Source organism: Cydia fagiglandana, chromosome 6, assembly GCF_963556715.1.
Source record: "Cydia fagiglandana chromosome 6, ilCydFagi1.1, whole genome shotgun sequence".
In the NCBI taxonomy this organism is placed as follows: domain Eukaryota; kingdom Metazoa; phylum Arthropoda; class Insecta; order Lepidoptera; family Tortricidae; genus Cydia; species Cydia fagiglandana.
The window spans coordinates 15,219,250-15,242,028 of NC_085937.1; the positions used below are offsets into that span (position 1 = coordinate 15,219,250).

General features: G+C 35.9%; 2 protein-coding genes across 3 annotated transcripts in view; one reads left to right on the top strand and one right to left on the bottom strand.

Annotated features, from left to right (window-relative positions):
- LOC134665311 (uncharacterized) lies at positions 1-20,192 on the top strand. 2 transcript variants are annotated; one of them, XM_063522226.1, is made up of 9 exons: positions 1-211; positions 758-1,108; positions 4,895-5,108; positions 5,905-6,068; positions 16,507-16,658; positions 17,266-17,473; positions 18,171-18,371; positions 18,791-18,929; positions 19,479-20,192. In XM_063522226.1, exons 1-9 carry the CDS (start codon positions 88-90, stop codon positions 19,708-19,710), a joined length of 1,785 nt encoding a protein of 594 aa, XP_063378296.1. In that variant the 5' UTR covers positions 1-87; the 3' UTR covers positions 19,711-20,192. The 2 variants fall into 2 exon arrangements, with proteins under 2 accessions (XP_063378296.1, XP_063378297.1); XM_063522227.1 differs by having other exon boundaries at positions 17,269-17,473.
- Positions 20,186-22,779, bottom strand: part of LOC134665323 (kallikrein 1-related peptidase b22-like) — a 25,835-nt gene continuing 23,241 nt past the window's right edge. The window contains exons 3-5 of the mRNA XM_063522244.1: positions 22,568-22,734; positions 21,778-21,992; positions 20,186-20,581 (exon numbers count right to left, since the gene is read on the bottom strand). Coding sequence (XP_063378314.1) covers positions 20,187-20,581; positions 21,778-21,992; positions 22,568-22,734 — 777 coding nt within the window. The 3' untranslated portion in view covers position 20,186. The remainder of the gene's footprint in view (positions 20,582-21,777; positions 21,993-22,567; positions 22,735-22,779) is intronic.

Sequence of the window (22,779 nt, forward strand, 5' to 3'; positions counted from 1 at the left end):
CCGCCGGCCGAGCTCGCGTTGCGCCGTGTCGCAATGTTATAGAACCACTGTGCATAGTGTGCATAATTCCGACTAGTTCTCATCAAAATGAAGTTAATCGTCTGCATTTTATTTGTTATTGCTAACATTAGCAACAATGGGAAAGCATCTTTGGACAGTTTGTTGCCTATGAGCACTAATATATTGTTGGAGGATACTACAAAGAATGCAGGTAAAGTTTGGTTAATAACACAAGAATTAAAGTGGACTTTTATAAAGTATTTTAAAAGAAATGCTAGCCGTTTGTTAATTAATATTAGTAATGGAAATGTGGAAATGTGTTAAGTAAATAAGTATGGAATAAGTCAGTTTGGGAGTTCGTCCGAAAGTTTTCTGTTTCTTGCTGTTTAAGTTTTCGATAATATTTACTACGTTTTTATAGATAGTTTAAATTATTGAGAGAATATTTTTTTGGCTTACAAAAAACCATACTTTTAAACACTATTCTATTAAAAAATAATCTTATTCATTGGATACTAATTTACATTTTAAAGTTTTGATTAATGCAAATAATTTAGAATCTGCGGAAAAAAGAGCCTTTCCGCACAGACTATCAATATCATTGATATCTAATAGGTAGTTAAATACTATAAGCTTAAGAGCATCGTGTTCATACATAAAACGCATTTCTAACAAACTATGCTTGGGCAATGGACGAAGGTCAAGACTACATATCTCACAAGGTTACTCGCATGTTTACACTACATTTTCATTGCAGACAAATCATGCTATCGGCCTTGTAAATTCAACGTGAAACCGCGAAGGTGCTATTATGAATTCAAAATAGAGCCAACTATTCTTGAAGACGGAAGACCAGCACTTACTGTTAACGGGATGACTCCGGGACCTCCTATTCATGTGTGCGCTAACGATATTGTAGTAGTTGAAGTGAAGAATAAGGTGGTTGGGCAAGATATGGCGATACATTGGCACGGTGTGGAGCAGAAGGGAACGCCGTACATGGACGGGGTACCGATGGTTACACAGTGTCCTATTAGCTACGGATCATCCTACAAGTATGCGTTTAGAGCATCTTCTCCGGGAACTTTCTTCTATCATGCGGACTCAGGTAATTTATTATCGCACTTCTCTACTTACTTAATGACGCAACGACCCAAAATGAGTCTTGGCCTTCGACACGAGTACACGCCAGTTGTTTCGATCCTGTGCCATCTCCCGCCAGTTATCGGCATGGAGATCGCGCAAGTCCGCTTCAACCGCATAGCCCCAATGATACCTGGGACGTCCGATCGGCTGTGTTACCTTAGACGGTAATTATTCTGTTTTGTTCTTTGTTCAACAAATCAAACACTGCGAAAGCTTCATACATTCTCTTGTAGGCAAGTACTCTATGATTATACTGATAAAAAAAACAAGCAACTGCAACTTTGGGCAGCTGTACCTATAGTTCGTTTTATTTAGCATTAGAAATAAGGTAAACAATCTTGATGTGTCTTTTAATTGAAAAACACTTTTTAAAAATAATTTTTAAGAAAAAAAAACCGACTTCTATGGGGCCCGGTGAAAGATTATGGTAGATGGTGCACTATGTAGAAAAGGAGGCAAAACCAGTACCTACTTTCTAGTAGCATTTCGTTTCCGTAAGGGTCGTAGTTATCTAGCCTAACCTAACCCACTTCTCTGATAGCAGTTCGGTTCTGTGAGGATCGCAGTTCGAACCTAATCAAACCCACTTTTCTAGTAGCATTTCGTTTCTGTAAGACTCGCAGTTCTAACCAAACCTTACCCACTTTTGTTCGGTTCTGTGAGGACCGCAGTTCAAACCTAACCTAACCCACTTAACGGCGCATGCGGTGCGGTGTACGGGAGTTTGAGCGGGAGGGGTTTGGCATCATCATATCCACATTTTATGGTAGGTAATCATAGTGGTTTATTTAGTTTAGGTATCATAGTGGTTTTCCGGGTCAAGGTCCGGGTCTCTGAGTCCGAGTCCGGGTCCGAGTCCGAGTCCGAGTCCGGGTCCGAACCGGATCCGGGTATGAGTCCGGGTCCCAGTCCAAGTCAAAATCGAAATTCGAAAATCACCAAACATGTACTATGCGTCGTTGAAGAGTTCTGTTCTGATCATCATCAGCAGTTCCACTTCATCAAATGCGACAGTTTTTAATGTAAATGCTTGATTTTATGATGAAAATACAAAAAATTCTATACGTATGCCTTTAAGATTTGAGGAGTTCCCTCGATTCCTTATGGATCCCATCATCAGAACTCGAGCTTGACAGAAATGTGGCTTAAAAACTAAACTTGCTTAACAAACATAACGAAGAGGACAAATCGCCAAACGTGAACTATGCGTCGTTGAAGAGTTCCGTTCTGATCATCATCAGCAGTTCCACTTCATCAAATGCGACAGTTTTTAATGAAAATGCTTGATTTTCTGATGAAAATACAAAAATCTCTATACGCATGCCTTTAAAATTTGAGGAGTTCCCTTGATTTCTCATGGATCCCATCATCAGAACTCAAGCTTGATAAAATTGTGGCTTAAAAACTTAACTTGCTTAACAAACATAACGAAGAGGACAAATCGCCAAAGGTGAACTATGCGTCGTTGAAGAGTTCCGTTCTGATCATCATCAGCAGTTCCACTTCATCAAATGTCACGTTTTTGAATGTATATGATTGATTTGTTGATAAAAACACAAAAATCACCATATATATGCCTTTAAGATTTGAGGAGTTCCGTCGATTCCTCATGGATCCCATCATCAGAACTGGATTTTGACATAAACGGGACCAATCTGTATGCATATACATACAATCAAAAAAATATTTTTCAAAATCGGTCCAGTAATGACGGAGATATGGAGTAACAAACATAAAAAAAAAAAAACAATAATAAAAATAAAAATAAAAAAAAAACATACAACCGAATTGATAACCTCCTCCTTTGGGATTTGGAAGTCGGTTAATAAGTTACGGCAAATATGTAACAATTATGAATCTAATACAATCATTTATATTCTTCTGCTTTCATAAGTAATAGTTACAGATTTTTAAAAAGCGTTTTTCAATTATTAGACATGTCAAGATCGCTTACCTTCTTCCAAGTTCTTTCTAATGCTAAAAAAAACGAACTATACATTTAAGGCAATAAGTAGATGTATAGAAGATAAACGTATATTTATGCTTACATTAGTTTAAAGATACTTAATTAACTTGTACTTCCATAGATTCTATTAAACAAGGGTCCACTTTGGTTTATACATTGTATTAATCTGCAAAATGATCGCAGAGCACCCAATCTATTTTTGGTTGAGTGCTTTCGTACTTGGTGAAAGTGCACTTTTCTAATGTTGCTGCTTGGTGCGAGGTGATTTATAAATTATAATGCATTTGATCCGAGATAAAAGACATACCATGTTGCGCTGGCGAAGGCGTAAATAGAAAGGAAAGCTGTCGTTACGAGCAAACACAAAAATAAACCAAAAGTCGTTACCCTTAATTGAAAGGTGGACAAATCACAGTGTTAGGAATTAATGGGAAATGTAAAATGAATTTGCCAAGGCTTGTAAGGTAGACAGATTATTGCACATTGCACACCCCAGTAAACGATACAGCTTCAGGAAAAACTATTGTGAAAATCTAAGTCATTGTTACGAATTGCCATTGGAACAAATAAAATGATTGATTGGCTTGATTCTGATTTTAATAGACCTCAAAAATTTAATCTTGAAAACAATCTGATCTGATCGGATCTGTCAGTGTCAAAAGTGACGTTTTTTTAAAGAAACGATCCATATCGTATCGATATCAAATTTTTTGTGTTTATAAAAATTTTCATCAGGCCTTTATTCTTCATTTTCAAGGCTATTTCACCTAAAAGCGTTCACCAGTTTTCATCGGAAATACAATAAAAACAAATTTCGCTTAGCGTAGGATTCCGTAGCTCAAGTAATAACCGTAGCTTTACTTTCTGTATTCGAGAGCGAAAGACGCATAAAAAGCTAATTAATTCTAAACATTATTTTTCTATCGTTAAAAATCAAACATTTACTTGGTAGATTAAGTAAGAGGGCGAACATCATAAGTTTTAACAAAAAGCACTTATTCTGCAAGTAATAATTAATTTATAATTACCTACTTTAGTCAATCCTGCCAGATCTACCTCGTTAGTAAAGAAATTTGGTATTTGTAACTAGTTTTCGAAATTGAAAAATATGTTCACACGCCCGCTGGATTTTAACACTTCGTCGTACTTCATATAGCATGGATATTTTTACCTGTTAGATATAGGCAGGTTATGTCAAGCCAGAAAGATTGAGAGTTTCTTACTAAGGAACCTTAAAACATTTACTATTTAGCAAGCCGACGGTTCATTGACGTAGACCTTCGTGATCTGATTATTCTTTTTGTTTTGAATCTTTGGCAACGAGAGCGTTTATTTTGTCATTTGCGGAGTTTTGTGGTGCATTGCGGTGGTTAAAATGTTCACTGCACAACAGCTTAGAAATTTCGTAGTGCAAAATGACATATTTTCATTGCCAGCTGCTATTTTGCAAATTACTCGTTTGGATTACTTTTGTGATTTAGAATTTAAAAATGTTTCTCTGTAAGTATGTACCTTAGTAGACAGAGTTTTGAATTCTGATTTGCAGTTGGCTCATGTTTAATTAAATGTATGACTCACTATAGTGACTATTAGATTAGTCACTATAATTAAATCTATGAATATAGTGAGCCTTCCTAAATGCTGATGGTTTTGAGTTCAAAAACCGGTTAGTTTGTGCAATGTATTTAATAATCACCATCTGTTTACCGTGGAACTCGATTAAAATAATATATTAATTAATACACTCCCAACATTTACCTATATCTATTTCCTCAATTCCAGTGCGTCACCAAAGCGATGGTGTGTATGGCGCGTTGATAGTGAACCAGCCGCAGCCTCTAGAGGCCCACTCCTCCTTATATGACTACGACAGGAGCCAGGAGAACACCCTAATAGTGGCAGCCAAATTCCCGGAACTTATGACCGCCAACTTGGAGAATTCTAGTCAGTTGAAGCCGAGTTCCTTGCTGATAAATGGTCTGGAGGAAGATTTTAAGTAAGCATTTTACCAGCTAAAAATCTATTTCATTACAGAAACGGGTCTACCGCGATATAATTACATTGTTTTTACCACCAACACCACCTAATATAATTTCATTGTTTTTACCTTAAATTCCGACGTTTCAGCTGGTGCAACTCAGCAGCGTCGGAAAATCAGGTGGTGTTGGTGGTAAAAACAATGTAATTATATCGCGGTAGACCCGTTTGTGAAAACAAAACGCGAGAGTTTAAAGTGTTATATAGCTAAAAATCTTATAAGGTAGTAGTGGTAAGAGTACTGGTGCTCGACGCCAGTACATGTCATCTTGAAACTTAGTCATTGTCAATAGAGGTGGCAGCGGGGTGTTATCTATTGGGCATTAGCATGTCGAGCACTAGTACCACCACCTAAAGTCAATTTTATTTTTCGTTTAGGTATGTCTGTAATCGGAGAACGTACGGTGAGTTACGGAGAGGCTTGTTAGTAGTACGTTTTGATAATTAAACTGTTATTTAATTGCATTGCGTGAAGTGAAGGCGGTCGTCTCCTTTATAATTATTTTGATGTTGCCAATGACCTCTTCCTAATTGAGTAATCAATGTTAAAAATATTTTTATGTTTGTTTTGTTGTACTTAATACATTACTGTTATCTTGATAACACATTACATTAACTGTCTCCATTAACTCGATAGGTTATAAATTAATTCGAGTATTTTGAATACTGCCAAACTCGCAAACTGCCGAAGCTTAATACTTAATAATACCTACTTCGAGTTGTTAAACTATAGAAATTATTATTCATTATTCCAGGATATTTGTGCTGCCAAGTTTCGCGTATAGACTGCGTCTAATCAACGCGATAGCTATCGAATGCCCAGTGTTGGTCACAGTCGACGGGCATGAGATGGTCGTCATAGCCACCGACGGCATGCCAGTCAAGCCTGTGTCGACCAGCCGAATCCAGCTGTATCCAGGTATTAATTTATATTTAGTGCAATTTCTTTCTATAAAGTACTTAGGACATTTAGAAAAACGCTGTTTTTCGTTTGTTTTTTACCACACAAAGAGATTACCCGGCTGCCTATTGAAAATTTTATCAGACCTTCGACCTGTTCGGTTTAGTTAGGGTGTAGGTGTGGGTACTGACGCCGATTGGCAATTATATTTATATGCTTATGATTGTTTAAATTTCATGTAAGAAACTAAATAAGTGACATATTTATTCATAACGATTCTCAGTCACAATTTTTGTGCACGCAGCATTACAAAAGCACCTTGATGTAACCTGGGTATGGACTGTCCGATTTCGAAGATCAAGTTCGCCATTTACCAGTATTGGCCGAAACGTTAATGCAATTAAAAATGTTAGCCATTAACCATTATAAATTGAACTTTAAACCGTAACGGACGATTACACTTTACAATTCAATTTATAATTTTTTCGTTCCTTTCGGCGTCGAGACCCTGGGTCCGTGGGGTCCTGGCGCCCTGAGTCTCTTTGGAAACCTTTCAAAGAGACTCAGGGACGCAACTGGGGACCCGAGAGCTGGCAGTTACCTCGCTCAACGCTTTAGTCTGGCAGTTCAGCGGGGTAACGCAGCCAGCATCTTGGGGACCTTGCCACAGGGGCCTTTTTTAGATTTAGTTTAGATTAGTTTTATTTTATTTTAGAATAGTTTGTATTTAGTTTAATTTTAAGTTATTTTTATTTATTGTTTTTTGACTTGTTTTTGTACCATATATATGAATAAATTTATAATGGTTAATGGCCAACATTTTCAATTGCATTAACGTTTCGGCCAACACTGCCATTTACTGTGGCGTACTTGATCATAGAAAAACGGAAGGACTATACTTAGAGGTATACTTAGGTAAGAACTAAAATCTCTCTGGTACACTGAGGTAGTAGGAGATAATAAGTATCTAATATAGCTTAATCATTTATTTACATACAATATATATACAGTGGTACTACTAAACGAAATTAATAACTAATTAAATTAGTAATATCTAATTGAATTTTAATAATAAAAGTTTAAAGACACTAATATAAAAAAAAATGCTTACATGTAAATTATAGGTACTTTTTATTCCTTGGTCGCCGGGTGACATAACGAACACTTGAATGCAAAGATGTAAGTTCAATGTCAAATCAAAGTACCAGATGGAAGACTAGCAAAATACTTCATGTGCACTCGTAGGTACTTGAGCAGAAAAAACTGGTTGCTATTTTCGACAATTAATCGTTACCGGTATCTGACAGTCGATAATATAAGTATTTACTTGACTCTATTAGTAGTAGAGGACACTTTGGAGAAAGTTATATTTTTACTTGTCATATTTTAGAAATTTAATTCGGTACGGTACCTATCTTATTGAATAGTTTCAAAATATGTAAAAGAATATGCTTAATAAACGTATCATGAAATCTGTCATAAGTACGTAGGTACACTACGAGTCATCACCGAAACAGTAAAGAATTTTCATTAGTACCTATTAGGCATTTCTTACGGTAAAAATAATAATTATTATAATACTTAGAGCGTTTTGACGAATTATACTCATCAATTTTAAACTGTATTAACAATATGTATCAGTCCATATTAGACCAGCGGTGGAACAAAAATGGGTTTTGATAACATTAAAGTTTTTTCTTTTTTGATATGTTATTGTAAGCATGTTAAATAACATTCATGTAAAAAGTTAGAAAATTTTAGGTGGAGCGTTCGGCCATATTTAAATTTTCAATTTTTGCTAAATAACTATGTAAATATAAAATTAAAGTTACAAAAAACTTTAACATATTCAATAACACTTTAATTTATTCACAATATTCGGTTTTTAGAAATCTGGAACAGCTGCTTTCTGGTGAACGTAAAAACAGGAATTATTATGTAAATACAGAATTAGAGTAGCTGATATTGCAAAATTACGATATTATCTATCAACTTAGTATACATGTAAAAAGTTAGAAATGTAGACAATGTGCTTGTCTAGATATTGATTTCTCGTTAAGCAGTATAGCCAATATTGAATTAAAGTTTGTAGAGTTCATATTACACGGCCATTATAAAGATCTTACTTCTCACACAAAAGATTAGAAATATAAAATCATGGCGACACTAAATACTGATACGTAAGTATGCATTCCGAGCTTATATTAAGTTACATTTCAAACGCGCGGCGTTTGCGCGCGCCGCGCTGTGCGCCGTGGCAGGAGGCAGCGATTGACGGTCGCGGGCTAGCGGTTAGCGCGGTGCCCTTAAAAATACGCAAAGCGTTTATAAAATTATTATCAATGGTAAATAGTTATTTTACACAGTACACTAATGGAAACTTACCTTCCCTTATTTATTTCTATATGTACTAGGGATTGCCCGCGGTTTCGTTTACGTAGAATAAGTATAGAAATAATAGATACATTTGAAAATTATTTTAGGTGCATTGTCATACAGATAACTACCCTTGTTAAAGTATTCTTCAAATTAAATACACAGGTGTCATTTCAATATAATTTTGCTTAATTTGGCGCTTTTAGGTTATAAATGACTAGCGACATACATTTTATAAGAGCGATCATCTCCGATAATATTTACTTTATCATAAAATCAATTCCAAACTAACGTTATTCAATATTTATCATTTTAAAGTCAATATTACCAACCAACTGATCCAATTTACCTACGGTAACAACTCAAAATTTGCATCAAATTAAATGCCACTTTTCTTATCCGTTTCGAACAATCAAGAGGGCCTTTACGAGCTGATGTGGTGAAAATTTTATTTAACCTTCGTCCCTTGAAACCTTCACTACGCTCAAGGTTCAACTTTACGAACCACTCGCTCCGCTCGTGGTTCAATTTTAGAATGTTTGAATTTGTGAATGTGCTTCCTGCCTCGCACAGCCAAACTGTGGAATGAACTGTCCGATACGACCTTCAAACCTTCAAAGACCCCCATCTTAAAGGTCGGCAACGTGCTTGCAACCCTTCTGGTGTTGCGGGTGTCCATGGGCGGCGGTAATCGCTAACCACCAGATGATCCGTCTGCTCGTTTGCCTCCTATTTAATAAAAAAAATTGTTTCGCTTGTTTGGGTATCAATATTAGCACGAGCGGTTAATCAACAACTTTTCCCCTTGTAAAACAAATAAATAAGGTAGGTGAGGTGCAGGCATATGAGGCCCGGCGGGTAACAAGGCCCAGCATTCAAAAATAGCAGTTGCTCCCTATTATTCCCAATTATTCTGAATTTGTACTTGTTGCTAAGAAGGCCCACTGTCAGTGCAGGTAAAAAGGTCTAGTCCCGGGCCTTATTGAACGTATGAGATGAAATATTAGATTAAAATATTTTAAGATAATTTTCAATATTTTTAATCTCTTATTAATAAGGTCGATTTGAAGAAACTTCTATGAAATTATGACTTATAAATAACACTTGCACTGTGTGGGCTGTCAAAATTGCTGCAGACTTTTCTTGGTCTAACTCTAATATTTTTTCACTTGCTTTATTGACCTAAAGACGTTTTAAAGAATCAAAAAGTCTAATAACATTGAGGCACTTATACTTTTTAAAGGCAGTAACTAATTACAAGTGACTTTTTTTTGTTAATACATAGGTCGGTGGAATTTCCATGTTTGGCGGTCCTCCGCCTTCTCTTTGACAGCCCGATACGACACGACGTTGATCTTTTCCTTTATTTGATCCATGTACGCTCTCCTTGGTCTTCCCCTCTTCCTGTTTGCTTCAACTTTCCCTTCTATGATATTTTTGATAAATTCGTCGTGTCGTATCAGGTGCCCAAGCATCCTTCCTCTTCTATTGTCTATAGTTCTTAACAAACTCCCCCTCTCTCCTACTACATAGGCCACACTGAATGTTTTGCACTATTGGCCACTGGTAAACATTTAAATTATGAATTGTATATTTAAAAAAAATACAGGCTTTTGATTATGGAATGTGACAAATGTTGGCGACAAATCGATCGTCTTTTGTTTTTAATGGCTTGTCAAAGTAAGTCAGTGCGTTGAACGTGGCTTTAACGCGAAAATATTTTTAGTGCTATGATTTTGTTATGATTTTAAAAGTTCGCTTACTCCGCAAGAGTGTAGTGCTTGCCTTCAAAATGCTTTTGCGATTGAAGCACCACATCTGAGCATCGTGAGGCGTTGGTATGGTGAATTTAGTAGAGACAGTATTATTCTAGGTAATGATTTTCGTGATGGTCGACCGTCCACGGCGATCATTCAAGGAAACGTGGCTACTGTGAGACGACTCATTGAAGAAAACCCACGAATCACCTATGACGAAATTATTTTGAGGACAATTAGGGATAGGTTCAGACAAATACAAAAGATTTTACAAGAATATTTAAAAGTCAGGAAGCCTTGTTGTCTTTGGATTCCTCACGAATTAACTTCAGTCCAAAAACAGGTACTTTTTGACTGGTGCCGAGAAATGCTGCGTAAGTATATGCAAGGAAGTTCAAATGCTGTATATAACATCGTTACAGGAGATGAAACCTGGATTTACTGCTACGATCCGGAAAAAAGGCATTAGTCCAGTCAATGGGTCTTTCGAAGGTGACAGGAGGCCCATACAAGTTCAACAAGCCAAAAGCGTTGCCAAACATTTTGATCGTCTGTTTTTTTTAAACGCGACATTTTTGTACCGTACTTTTAAATAATAAAAGAACGTTAAATACTGAGCAGTACACTACCATTTGTGTGCTCGCAGTCATTGAAAAAGACCGCGAGAGACGACCGAGAAGCCGCATCCTCCTGCGTCATAATAATGCGTCCACCGATACCGCAATAAAGGCAAAAACATTTTTTAATTACGAAAACGTGGAAAATGTCTCTTATACGGATTATAATCCAGACATTGCACCCTGTGACTTCTATCTATTTCCCAAAATTAAGGATTTAATTTGGGGTTTGACATTTAAGACCCCGGATAAGGCAGTTACTACGTTTCATCACCACGTCGAAAAATTGCAGTCAAGTGATTGGGCCTCATGCTTCCAAAAATGGTCCGAGCGAGTGAATATATGTGCATAGAATGTAAAGGGAAACATTTTGAGAAGCAATAAATGTATTATTATGGTTATAAATGGTTTTATTCAAAAGTTACGCAAAACTTTCAGTATGCGTAAAACCTCTTCGTTAGTTTTCTTTTCTTTTACGATAGAATTGCGAAAAATCGATATTTTGCAACAAGTGACGAATTTTAAAACACGGTCAAAGGGAGTGTTTTAACGTGCTTATTATAGCACCGGTGTCGTAATGTAGCACCAGATGTACTGTAAAAATTATGTTAAAAGATAATACTTACTGTTACGAATAAATATTTATACTGTAAAAAAATATCCCACCAAACACATTTTCATGTAAATTTTGTTGCTAAGACGAAACCATAAGACTAGCACTGTCAAAAAGTTGTCAGATCTCTTGTCGAGCGAAGCTTCAAACTCTACAAGCCCTAACTTCACTAACTCTACACCTTAGTCAAAATATGTGGCTTGACTGTTTCGCTACCGCCACATGGGCATAAGGTGAAAAATTTATTAAATTCATTATTTTTAGGGTTCCGTACCTCAAAAGGAAAAATACTGAACCCTTATAGGATCACTCGTGTGTCTGGCTGTCCGTCTGTCACAGCCTATTTGCTCCGCAACTACTGCACCAATAAGTTGAAATTTGGTATACACATGTAAGTCTATAGCCCAAGGACATACATGTAAAGTAAATAATAGAAATTCAAAAAAAAAAATATATATATCAAATGAACGGGCTCATTGTAAGAATGTCAGATATATTTATTCATAATTTTAAAATAAATAGTTTAGAAGTTATTTAAGAAAATACGCAAAAAATGACCATTCCGCCCCCCCCCCCCTTATCTCCGAATCTACTGGGTCTAAAATTATGAAAAAAATACACATATTAGCTCTTTTCCTATAGATGACAGGAAAACCTATTAGAAATGTGCAGTCAAGCGTGAGTCGGACTTAAGTACCTAGTTTTCCGATCCCTACGGGGTTTTTTAAAGACATTTTACTCACTTTTCTCTAAAAAAAAAAATATTGTTAAAAATTGTGTAATGTACAGAACCCTTGGAACGCGAGTGCGACTCGCATTTGGGCGGTTTTTGTACTATACTTACATACAATAGTTCTTGTAGAAACGAAACGGCCAAGCCACTCACTTTTGGTGTAGAGCTAGTAAAGTTAGAGGGCTTGTAGAGTTAGAAGCTTAGCAAGAGATCTGATAACTTTTTGACAGTGCGAGCCTTATGGTTTCGTTTGGGCAACATTTTACATCAAAATGTTTTTGATGGGATTTCACTTCTTTTTGTAAGTTGTTTATGACAATCTTCCATCCCCTAATTTAAAGGGTTGGGGGTGATTTAATATTAAAAATCCTGAAATAAGTATCTGGGGGCATCTGTTACACAATGTACTTCTTACTGATTCCCCATATAAACCCTTCAACCCGTAAGGGTAAACTTTGGGGTTGAAATCTGCCTTCACCCCGTAAGGGTAAACTTTGAGGTTGAAATCTATTCTATATCCTTCCCCATAACAATACCTATCTACATACCAAATTTCAACTAAATCGGTTCAGTGATTATTGATTTCCCATACAAAATTAAACCCCATCTTCATCCCCTTAGGGATAAATTTTTTTTGAATTTATTTGTTGTTTGTGTACTAAAACTATCTAACATACCAAATTTCAGCGTCATAGAGGACTTCAGGAAGTACCCGGTATTGATGATCATCAAGTGAGTGAGTCAGTGACGAAATCGAAGTTTTTAGATATGAATAAAATCTAAAGTATAAGAGCTATGCAATTGATATGCTTAATAAGTCCGAGAACTTTGTTTATCTGGTATAATCCAACCCCAAGTTATGAGGGTTCCAAAAAACGACAAAGCGCTTCGAGAAAAGGTAGATAGTGCCCTTGCGCTTTTCTCGTCTTGGCGGGGGCACTGCCGTGCCCCCAGATGTTAAAGGATGAGACTACTGTAACTAATAAAGGTTTATGTTTAGTTACCTACTATTTTCGCGTAAAATAGACAATTTTTATATCTTTAGTTATTAAGACCCAAAATAATTATTTTCACTTATTATAAATAAATCCTCCTGTTATGAAGTATCAAATATTGTTATTTGTATATGTATAACTCTTAAGTTAAAAACAATAAAATCTGTTATTACCTACTGTCAAAATGATTATTTTTTGCGGGATTAAGTAATACTCTGGTAGTGTTCAATAAGGCCCATAATAGGACTTTTATAAAAGGTATATTTTCCAAGAGTATCGTAATATTTTTATAACTATTTTGGTATAATGAAGAAACTTAAATAAATGAGAAACCTATTTGAGTGAGTTTTTCATACTTCATGTCCTGTTTATTAAAAAAAAACCATTTTAATTTAAGGTGAGGCATACGTATTCCGTGTGAGCCGTATAGGCATATACGGCCCACACGGAATATACAATAAGGTAAGTGAGGCCACTTACCTTATTGTATATTCAGGATGTATACCGTGTAATATTGAGCAGTTGGTTTATAATATACATATTATGATATTGACGTTGAATAGGACAGGACATGACAATAGGAACCAGAAATAGGTATAGTTGGTCAAACCAATTTGTCAGTAAATAAAAACAAAAAACTATATTCATCCTTTTCTTTTGGGTGCTTGTACTAGTGTAAGTCAAAGATAGTATGATGATTCTCCCTGTCTATGTTTGAAATGAGACAGTCCTTTGACAAACTATGTATAGTTTTATCATTTATCAAACATTACGCAGATACCACAGACTAATAGCCCCTACAATCACATTTGGCAACAAACGCATAGCTCACTACCCCGTACCTCGCTGTAATAGTGCATGGTCTAAAAGGCATTTTTCATTTTTGGCACCATACTTATATAACAAAGCACACAAAACCCTTAATATAAACAACATTAGTAATTTTCTATTAAAAAACAAAATTAAGATTTGGTTAAAATCATTAAGTTATACTGAAGCAGAAGAGCTATTACGATGCGTGTTCTAGTACATACATTCTAAAATAACCAGACACACACGCGCGTAAACACACAGAAACACACACATATTCTAAAAATCAGACACAGAATACTCACACACGCGCGCGTACACACACATCACAGTTTCATCTTTCTTTAAAATTAATTTTAATATTGTTAATATGTCATATAAAATGTCTAACATTGTAACATTACCTACGCTTGTAATTGGGAAGGAACTGGCTCTTGAGACACAGGGAAACCTACTTTGAGAGCCAGGAACCCATGTTATGTAACAACTCAAAGTTGCAATAAAGATTATTTTATTTTATTTTATTTTATTTTATAGTAAAAAATAGTTGTGAATATCTTGTACATTTTTATTACAATATTAGTCAAGATAATGAAATATATCTGGTCAAGCAAATCTTGTCACTAAAAAAAGGCGCGAAATTCAAATTTTCTATGGAACGATATCCCTTCGCGCCTACATTTTTAAATTTGCCGCCTCTTTCTACTGACAAGATCCGATTGACCAGCTGTAGGTATTTTTACTTAATAAGATATTTTAATTTCACGTAATGTCCGCATATAATTTATATATGTGCACGGTAAACAAACAAATGAATGATAAGAAAAGACAGACAGTGTTACTGAGCGGGAGGTGGGGCGAGGGGCGAGGTATAGGTAGGCTATGATAGGCTCTCGAGCGCCGCGCCGGCGACGGACGGACCAGCGCGGCGTATCTATGAATTTCGCGCCTTTTTAACTAGATTTTACTATTACAATGCAAGCTACACACAGAAATTTCTTACTTTCCATATATACGCTGCATATATTATTTTATAGTAATAGACTTATTTTTACAGACTCTAATTCAATATTAGATCTTATAGGACAAAAAACGCATATTAATTCTAAAGCATATATCTTATTCTTCTAGCTTTTTAGCTTGCCTATTAACTTATAAATTTAGATATGTTGTTGTGGATTTATTAAACTTTAATTCAATATCGACAAAATAATAAGCTAATTGTAGTTTGACAAAGAAGCACGTTAAAAAAATTTCTAATAATTTTACATTATAAAGCGTCATACATATTATAAACAATGGAACTTAAACATTGCACTTTAATTCAATATTAAAAAATCATTACTAAAAATATATAAATACCTAATTTATATCTAACGCTCGTTCTAACTTTTCATCATATATAGCATATATGCTTAAAAATATGTCCTATATCAGATAAGTATCACTTTTTCAACTTTAGAATTATCAAAACTTTTCGTGCAAAAATCCGGTCCCACTATTGAGCTATATTACAATATTAGACGGAGTAAAATTATTTAAATCATACTTACAAATTTTTAAGTTGTTTATTTTTAGTTATCAAATAGAATACCTACGGAGTAATGTATGTAAACATAAACTCGGAACATTTCCATACAGAGATGTAATCTCGTGGTTTTATAATTCCAAATAATAATGGATCTAATTTATTCCTCTAAGATGAATCTACGGAGAAAGTTGATAAGTCTGTGGTTGTCGGTTTTCACTAGCGACCAGTGAGAGGAGAAAGGTGCCCGTCTGCGCTACTTTGGTTCATTCAAGAGTTAAGGTTACCGTGAAACTGGTTCCGTTTGTTTTCGTTTCACTTTCAATGATTTCCCGCTATTTTTATCGCGCCATTCATTACATCGTTTGTAATTTAGTAAAGGTTTGATGATACTATTACGTCAATTACATGTGCTATGCTATGACTTGTATTGCGTCAGGTATGTAGTTGCGTGACATAAAATAGCCAGAAACAATGGTGACCTATACGATCTTCCTATCAGAATCTTTCTTGCATAACGGCAATCCCAACACTCATAACATAAAGTACTTAAGTTTATGGGTATTGTTTTAATTGAAGAATTTATTACTTTACCTATTTCAATGTTTATATGCCCTGCTTCTTACTTAGTCTTATTTCATCATCATCATCTCAACCATAAGGCGTCCACTACTGAACAATGAACATAGGCCTCCCCCTTCTCTCTTATTTACCACTTTTGAAATCAGTTATGTTTTTATTTGTACGATTTTATGAATATTATTTATTATTTAACAATAGAATAAGTGTAGGTACAGTAGGTATACTTAACTAAGATTAAAACGCAACTAAGTAATACTTAATCTTTACTTTATACGCTCTTTTGTCATATTGATTTGTACGTCTCATTTGTTGGTTCATTTGTACCATAATATTTGGGGTATTTTTCTTCCAGATCTCTCGGTGTGTAAGATCTAGAATAACCAGCATTCTCAAAGGATTAAAATATCACAGTATCCAATTCATAATTTGACATCTGAACTTTCAGGAGAGCGTATGGACGTGGTGGTGCGAGCGAGCGAGAAGATGGGCGGCAGCTGGGTGCGCGTACGCGGCGACGGCGTCTGCGGCAACCTGAGCGCAAGCGCCATGCTTCTGCACCAGGGATTCAATTATACTGCTATGTTACACGATGGAGAGGTAAGCTTGCTGTCGTAACTATTTCTCTCTTCTTAGTCGTGCACTCTTGACAGAGTGGTCGTAGTCATGTCACGGTCGATTTCTGCGCCACCGCAGCTCTTGGGATCCGTTGCCATGTGGCTCTGTTTTTGGTGGAGTGGGAGCAATCGTTGCCTGAATTTCCTGTGATGGACTTATTGAGGTCTGTCCATCGTGTTGGGGAGCGGCCACGAATAACTAATTCAGAGGGGTTTAAAATATATAACACTATTATACACGCAAGAGTCAAGAGTTTGCTTGTATAATAAAATACTGCGGCAGAAATACGATGCGTAGTTACCAAGTACTAGTTACGCTGGCAGTGATGGCACCTGCATTAGAAGTTTACCTTTACCTCAAAATAGCTCGATGGATTTGCTTTCGTTTGAATTTGATGAAGATCCTGACCACATTATTTACTCATCTTTTTCTTTTTTCCGAGGACGCTTTATTTACTTTAATACGACACGACTAAGTTGAACCCACGGTTTAATTAGTCAAGAAACATGAGATAAATTAAAACTCTTTCAAACTACAAATTAAAAAAAAATTGGTTAAGTAAAATTACCCAAGCTTATTGTGTTTTCAGAAGGAGACATTTGCTAAGGACTCTGATTCCGGTATTCAAATATACGGCCAAAAGCTGGAATCAATTCAAGATGTGCCCAACAGCATAGTTGATAGATCACTCGTTTTAAGCATTGACCGCCAAGTATTGCAGTTCAAAGACACCGACAACGACTACCGCTACATCAGTGACGCAATACCAAAGAAACCGTTTTTCGCAGCCTCGTTATGTAAGTGCACAATATTTTTTCTTTCTTTTGATATGTGAACGCAAGAATGACTAATGGTAGCGTGTTATAAATCCTGACGCGTCTACGTTTGTCAAAGATAATCTTTACATTTTATGGAGTAAGTAGATACTTTGCAATTTTTGTCCATCATTTTAACTTTAATAGCGCTGACAACTGTGATTTATATGCCTACTCGTGTGAAAGGATAAGAACATAAATTATATTTTGTATAGCACGGTGGCACGTGACCTAGTTGTACCCTAACGTGTAGGTCTATTTACTTTCGATTACGTTTTGGTGAGAAAATTCCTTAACTATTTTTTGACTGCACAACACTAAGGTTTATTAGCGAATTACAGAAAATTCAAGTATCCTTAGCAACCAGCCATTTCGTATTGCATTTGCGTATTCTTATATTCGCTATCGTAGTTCCATTGTTTATATTTGTTTTACTGTAAAAATGTAAAGTAATGAGTATAACAAAATCTTTTGAAAAGCAAAGTGGGAGCTTGATGTTACCGAAGGTGTAGTAGCTCAGTGGTTTTGTTTTTTCTTCAATGTATGGCAAAGCTTAAAATTAAATCTATGTAGGGCGGGAGGCATATGTATCGTACATCTATCCTACCTATCCACATTCATCCTAGTTTAATTGTTTTCAGTCATGCAGAATCTTTAAAATAGTTGTTAACGATTTCAGCACTCGCAGACAAGGGTGTTGTACAAATAAACCACAAGAGCTTCCTCTATCCTAATGTGCCTTTGTTGATGAGGCCAAATGATGTAAAGAAGGATATCAAATGCTTCATGGGAGAGAAGGATCAGAGTAAGGATCCACAGTGCTTGCTAGTACTTAATGCTCAGCCAGGAGAGTTACTGGAACTAGTGTTGTTGAATGAAGGTACGTACAATATTCTTGTAGGTCTACTACTTAGGTAACTCAGAGGGTTGCTAAAAAGTGAACACATAGCACTCCCAAATTGTTGATAAACTTTTTTTCTGGTATAAATTATGCTGAACGTAACACTTAAAGCCTAATAAGCCTAGCCTTCCTCGTTACGTGAAAATATAATCATTCGATGTTCAATTTAATACCGTAAAACTTTCTACTTGTTTCTTAATGCGGTGTAAACCTTACACTGTAGAATAAAATTTATTCCTACCCACTGGTTTTGGATACAACGTAGTGGTTTTGGATAAACAAAATTAGATATTGATCTAAATCAGCAAAATAAGCTTGTACAATTGAAAAAAAAACATATATCTTTAAAAAATGCGTTATTTACTGGCTGACCGACCGTCTTTTGTTTGTGGTTACAGGCTTTGGCAGTAATGATTCTTACACATTCCACATGCATGGATACAGCATGCAAATAGTAGCCACCATGAAGGGATCTGATGGAAAACCAATTTCGAAGAAAACATTCGAGCAGCTTGATAACGATGGAAAAATTAAGAGGTAAGGGTCTATGTTTGATTTTAAGCATCTACTTGTAGATCGTGTCATTCACGAGGACGCGTGCCTTGGTTCGTATTGTCACGGCATTAAAAGTTAGATTTGACAAATACGCGCGTGATTGTGAACGACACCATGTATAATTAATATTTATTGTATGTAGGTAAAGTCTAATAACTACTCTAAAATTGCTTCTAAATTAATCTAAAGATAACGTCGGGTGTAACTAGTCCAATTCATACACTTTATAATTTGCAAAGGCTTGTCAATAAGGGCATTAACAATTTGGGTCATAGGTAGATGTAATATTGGTCTATTAAATTACTCTTACCTAAGTTTATGGCACCGAAATGTACTTTGCATTCAATCTCCACGTGACAATATCGAATTTATGGGCCATGTTGGGTATGAGGAACATAAGTTTATATTCCTCGGGGCAACGAAAAAACAGTGTGAAAATTCCTCTACAAGTCATTTTCTTGCCCTAACACTTCTCTTAACCTATCTTACATTATGTATATTACAATAGTCGTAATTATTTTACTTTTGCAGGAATATTCAGACGCCTCCACTAAAAGACACAGTAACAGTACCAAACAAGGGCTTCACGATTGTGCGGATAAAACTGGATAGAGGAGGCAGCTGGCTGCTCGAGTGCCGGTCTTGCAGCCTCGCCGTACCCGCAGCACTCGTCGTCAACGTCCCAGAGTCCCTCCCAAAATCCCTCCTCGACTCGTTTCCCAAATGCGGTGACTACAGGCCACCGGATGTACTATTAAATTAAGGATACTCATAAGACTGACTAAAATACAGGAACGTTTTGAAAGTGTTAGTAAAGTAAAGTGATGCTCAACTGTACTGCTCGCCACATCATAAATACGAGTATGTGCATGTGCATGATTAGGTTTTCACAAATTATACCAAATCCCTTTTGCTGATCTTGCCATTTTTGAATATGTAGGATTTTACGAGGATATATAGTTACGAAGTCAAGTTTAACCAAACCTATGTATTTAACCAGGGTTTGGTGTGCATTTAACTACCAATACCTCATCATGTTGTAGGGCACCAAGAATCATTACTTAACATTATATTGAATATATTTTTAAAAAGTGCATGGATTGTATGTATGATTCATTAATCGCAAGGTCTGATTTGCTACTATGTTTAATAAGCTGCGCTTTCAATTTTATTTGTAAGTAGGATTATTGTGATTTGTAAGTTATTTTGTACTAATTTTATAAAATAAAACGAAAATATCTATATGACATATGTATTAATAAAATCTAAAAAGTTATCTACTTTAGTGTATACTGTTGGAGCGCCTTTATCTCCACACGGCGTTGAACCCCAAGACACTACACCAACCACCATTGGAATAATTTTATTATTATTTTCTTCCTTAATTTTCCTATCTTCTCCTTTACGATTTGGAAGCGTCAACGGATATTTGTCGTCATTTTCCTCAACAACATTGTCTTTATCTTCATCAATAGTGTTGTCCCTTTCGTTGACAAATTGAATTAAAGGTCCGCCGGAGTCCCCGCTGCACGCCGATACACCGCCAGTGATGGGTCCCGTACAAATATTGGACTTTACGTCTAGAGGATTTGTTTCACCCTTCTCTTTTATTGCTTCAACGGCCTCGTAGCATTCTGGTGAAAAGAAAATAATATAGGTTATAGTCGCAGTAAAAATGAAATACCTACATAGTATATTTTTAGGTCTACTTCTGATAACAAAAAGAAAATGGATATGTTTACTAAGATCTGTAAAAGCATCTTACCGACACGGTAAATTCTATTTATGCGAGAATAGAGAATCTGCTAGGGAAAAGCAAAATAATCTAATCAATCCAAAGACGATTTGAGAAACTATGAGAAATAGTAATGTCGTGTTAAAATTATTAACTTTAAATTTGGTTGACAGAAATTAAATCGAACAAAATGAAAAAATACAATAGATATTGATTAAAATGTTTAAAGTATTTATGGAATAGTTCTCAAATTTGTCATTTGTGTGAATTTATCGAGCCTGATTTTGACTAACAAAAAGATATATACAGTGGAACCTGGATAATTGCAATCTCAAGGGACCGGCCAATTTTTGTCAATTAACCAGGTTTTTCATTTAAGCAGGTCGTGTCAATTAACGAGGTTTCAAAAAATCGTTGTGTCAATTATAGAGGTTTCATTAATAGAGGTTGCGTTCTGACAAATTTCTTTTATGGAGGTGCAAATAACCATTTTAAGTAGATTTACACGCTTACATTCTATATATTGCTTCCGTCTATACTTGCACTTTTACACTACATTAATTACCACTTTATTTTCTTATCATTTGGGTTTAAAAATTTCCCTTGAATTGTAGAAGAAAGTTTTATTAGAATGTAAAAAGCATACTTTGTTTTTTATTGATCAAAACTATTTCACCTACTACAGGCTATAATAGATACCCAATAAATAAATAAAATTCTGGATGGAGATATAAATAAAATGATCATGGCTATTAAAATATTGTTTCTGCTGTATACAACTACATTATTTCAATTACAGAGGTAATAAGCAAGACTCTTTTCAATAATAGAGGTAAAAACAAGAGCAAAAATAACGGATTTTTTTAGCACAGTGTCAATTATAGAGGTCTTAAGTTGCGATGTGGTCAATTATAGAGGCAAAATTACGAAAAGCACTAAAATCTAAATTGCAATTATAGAGGTTCCAAAATTTCAATTATAGAGGCCTTTTGGTCTCAAGGGACCGGGACCGGACTTTTGGTTGCAATTATTGAGGTTTTCCATTTATCCAGGTGCCAATTAACCAGGTTTCACTGTATTAGAATTTTAACTTACCCTTATAGGGAATGTAGGTAACATTGACTTCTTGTAGATACCTCGGCAGGTCCGGAAAGAAGAAGGTGGTTCTCAGTATACCCCACCCAGTCAACGTTAGAGGAGACTCGTAAGTCGCCTTTGAAAGCAAAGGCAGTGTTGCTGGCTGTATGAACTTTGTAAATTTAAATGGGTTGCTAGTGTGAAGAACGGCTATATCGTTTGGTCCGATGCCACTGTTAAAAAAGGTAAAAAACATTGAAAATTGTACTTAACCGTAATTATAATTTTAAGATTACTTACGTTTATTTATACTAATGGTTATACTAACTGGCCTGGCTCATAGGAGTGATTAATTACTGGCAGTTGATGTGAACTATAGTCTCAAAAGATAGTTGTTAATCCTCTTAAAAAGTAAATAGTCTCTAAAAGTCTAGTTGTTGATACAAATCCGTTCCAATTAATAATTTGGTCATTCCAGAATGCATTCGTGTTCCGAGAAACAAGTGCTTCAGTACAACCTTTATAGATTAAGTGATCAATTACTTTGTTAAGCCTCAGTTTCTTTATGGTCTCGTGATATTTCAAATTTGACTCTCTCTCTCTAATTCTGACTCTCTGTCTCTGACTCTAGACTGGACTATGACTTACGCTAGACCGGGCCGCAGCGTCTGGTGCCGCCTTTTCTATGGAAAAACACCACGTGATCACCGATCAGCCGTCATAGAAAATGACATGTCGGACGTCTCGGCCCGGTCTAGCGTGAGTCATCCTACTCATCCTTAAAGCGTTAAATAGAAGAGCATATTACCCAGCATAATCAGGATGCGGTATGCGACGGTCTACAGGGGCGATCTGCGCGTCGGGGCCGAAGCCCATATTATGCATCTCGTGGGCATTATTCGATCCAGCTATGGCGTCCATTGGGAGCCACTTCACTATGAAGGACTCTGTCACGCAGTGGCCAGCCGTGAGAATCTTAAAAATTAGTAACTGAACAGTCTTCAACAACATACTAAGCCG